The sequence below is a fragment of the Stegastes partitus genome, unplaced genomic scaffold (assembly GCF_000690725.1).
Source record: "Stegastes partitus isolate 25-593 unplaced genomic scaffold, Stegastes_partitus-1.0.2 Scaffold2578, whole genome shotgun sequence".
Classification (NCBI taxonomy): Eukaryota; Metazoa; Chordata; class Actinopteri; family Pomacentridae; genus Stegastes; species Stegastes partitus.
In genome coordinates this window covers 2638-5855 of record NW_007580309.1, presented here as the reverse complement: position 1 = coordinate 5855, position 3218 = coordinate 2638, and the positions used below count along the sequence as shown (strand labels likewise).

Below are 3218 nucleotides of genomic sequence, written 5' to 3'. Positions count from 1 at the left end.
CTAATCACATTAATGCTGACAGAGTGACTTTACTATAAACTGGACTTGAAAGGTGAGTCTTACAAGGAAACGATGAAGCACCGTCACCCACCTGTTCACCCACAAACACAGAGAGATTTGTGGTGTGTGTGATTTTTCTCTCTCTCTGCTGCACATTTTTCTCTTAGTCATCTCTTCGTACCATAAACTCTCAGGTTCTTACCGCTCGAGCTGTTGATCAACTCCTCGTACTTTCCTTTCCTTCGACAACCTCCGTCAGCGGCTCGGACGCTCGCGACAGCTCGGCCCCGCGGAGGGAATCCCGGCCGCTGATTGGTCGGCGCTGGTTTTATGACGTCACGGGGGTTCCTCCGTAAAAAGCGGCACGCGGCGCGAGAGAGCGTCTCACCGTCAGCTCAGTGGATGTAGACGGAGAGGACGCCTCAGAGCCACAGCATGGTGAGTCCACTGCTTTAACATGGGTTCAAACAAGTTTCTGAAGGTTTGTGATCTACTGATATGATCCAAAGAGCTGCTTCTGTGGACGTTTAGCTTCATGTTCTGACCTGGATTCACAATATGAAATGAAATGAAAAATACTTTATTTATCCCAGAAGGGAAATTCAATCAATATCAGGTACAAGATAGAGACTGTATGTGTTGTTCAAGGAGGTGTATTTTTATTTAATTTTATATGACATTTTTTTCCAAATAATTTTTTTTTTTAAATTTATTTAAGATTTTTTTATTATATATTTTTTTATTATGACTTATCCAGGTTGTTTTCTCCTCATTGGCTCCTTGCTGGTGTCTGATAAATGAACTGGTTGAACAGTAGAAGCCAGACTGTGCAACCTGGAGATCACATGACCGTGTGAAGACACCTCTCACCTTTTCTGTGGGTTTCAGTCGGCTGTCACGTTTTGTCATTTCATGCAAACTGAAGTCTTTCCACAAAGAAACCCCCTAAAAGTACCGTGAGACGATTTGTGGGCTGCAAAACCTGATTATTGTCATTATAATTGTTCACTTAATACATTAGATATGTGTTTTTTTCTGATTGATGAATCATTTAATGCAAAAAAATTAATTTAAATAAATTAAAAATACCAGTATGATATGTTCATAATGGTTGTGCAGTATTTATTGGTTCAAAAAAAAATAATAGTAATGAAAAATAAAAATAAAAAAGTAGCTGATTGTCACTTTTAAGGTTGAATCAGTGAATTTCTGCCATTTTCCCCTAATTTTTAATCAAACTTGCGGTTGATTATTATTATTTTATTTATTTTTTTGGTGAATAATCTAATTGATTTGTCAACTCATGTTTTTATCACCAGCTTGTTTCGATTTTTTTATTATTATTATTTATTTGGGAGCATTTTTTTTTTGTCTATTGTATGGTTTTAGAGTGCAGCATAATCACCTACCACTGTGTTTCTCTTTAGTGCGCCGCTAACTGCAGGACAAACGACCCTACAGGGGTAATAAAGCGCACTTCACCCTTGAATTTATACTTTTAATTGATCCTTGTGGCAGAGAAACCACTAAAAATGAAAGAAAGCGATAAGATCTGCGGCTGCTGTGGCTCATGGTTGACACCTTTAACCTGCTAAACCACCAGGCCTCCGCAGGACAACGTGCACGCTGCTGCGCTGACACACTGAAGCTTTAACATCTCTTATATGTAAAGTGTTTCTACCTTTGTGTTCCAACAGTCTCTGCTTGAAAACTCAGCGGACAGGATGCCCAGCAAACCTGCTGCCACCAAACCAGCCCACAGACTGTATCCATCACTGCCAAACATAGACAGGTCAGTATCACGCACTGCTGCTTTTTGAGGATTGGAATCAAGTTTTTGGGGTCCTCATGCTCATCATTTGCTTCCAGGTATGAGTTCTGTTTGCCTGTTGGCTCCAGTGGACCCGACCTCCACCCGGAGCTCCAGCCTGAGAGTCTTCCAGAAGACGCGCCGGTAATTTCAACACATTCATTCTCACGTTTTGGCCGTCTGATTCCTCTGACCGCAAAGAAATGTCCGCGTGCTTTGTGTTACTGGAAACAGGACACATCAAAACTTCCAAGAGCGTATAACAGGAAGTCGGCGGATGCAGTCACATTGCATAATTGCCTATAAAGTCACGGGCATTTTGGCTGCTGCTGGATGTTCTACATGCCACATTTAAGAGGTTCCTCTTTTTCATTTTTCTTTTTTTTTTTTTTTAATGTGCTTCAGTCAGAGGGTTCGTCACCCGGCAGTGATGTCAGGATGAAAGCACAGATTCTTCTCTTGGAGGAGCAAAGGAAAGAAGTGAGTATATTCCAGAAGCAGGATTTATATTCATCCTAAAACACGCGCATGTGCTAATAGGATACTTTCTGTTTGTTCAGCTTCTTTCTATTAATGAGAGATGGGCTAAAGAGTACAGAACCATGGTGCGGTACTACAAAGAAAAGGTAAGAACGATCATGTATTTATGAATATTAAGCTCCTGCCAGTTGTTATTTTACTTCTGTTTCTCATCAGTGTTGACTTGAATCCCAGGTCCAGGCTTTGAAAGCCCTGCAGCAGCATCAACACTATGAAGAAGGAGAGAAACAGGCCACATTATATAAAAAGATCCAATTCAAGATGGCAGAAGACAACACACAGGTAAAAGCACCGAGCACACTCCCAGGCATTTCCATGGATTCATTCGTGTGGTTTCTGGGTTAACGGCTTCCTCGTGGGAATGTTTTCGTCCACAGACAGGAGAAGTCAGCTGTGAGCTGCTCAGAGCAGAGAAGGAAGCCGAAGAGCTGCGAGTGCAGAACGTGGCTTTGACCCGCAGAGGGCGGCATCAGCACGAGGAGATCAGGCGGCTGAACAAGGTGAGGCCCGCCGGTGGAGGGAGTTTATCTTCAAGTGTTGTCAACCTGCAGCGAGAGAGTTCTAACGGCAGGTCGGTGTGTTTGTTCAGGCCCTGCAGGAGGCGCAGCTGCAGAGCTCCTCGCCTCTGGATGGCAGCAGTGAAACACTAGAAGACCTCTGGAAGCATCAGGTGAGCTCAGGTCGTCTACGTCAGGCGTCTGCTTGTTAGAGTCACATGAGGAAGGAGGGTTTGTCTGCAGAGAGCAACCAAAAAGCAAAAAAACTAAGAGCAAGGCACTAAATTCAGTCATGATAACGTCATGATGTGATCAATTCATGAATTGAAACATGACTGAGATCAGAATCAGAGTCTGAAGAGAATATTTTC

At 42.8% G+C, this 3218-nt stretch overlaps 1 protein-coding gene across 1 annotated transcript in view; it reads left to right on the top strand.

Moving 5' to 3' along the window:
* Positions 1–367: 367 nt before the first annotated feature.
* Positions 368–3218, top strand: part of LOC103375394 (TNFAIP3-interacting protein 1-like) — a 5102-nt gene continuing 2251 nt past the window's right edge. Inside the window, exons 1-8 of the mRNA XM_008305657.1 lie at positions 368–438; positions 1698–1792; positions 1870–1954; positions 2216–2290; positions 2371–2436; positions 2525–2632; positions 2728–2850; positions 2940–3020. Of these exons, the coding sequence (XP_008303879.1) occupies positions 436–438; positions 1698–1792; positions 1870–1954; positions 2216–2290; positions 2371–2436; positions 2525–2632; positions 2728–2850; positions 2940–3020 (636 nt within the window). The 5' untranslated portion in view covers positions 368–435. The remainder of the gene's footprint in view (positions 439–1697; positions 1793–1869; positions 1955–2215; positions 2291–2370; positions 2437–2524; positions 2633–2727; positions 2851–2939; positions 3021–3218) is intronic.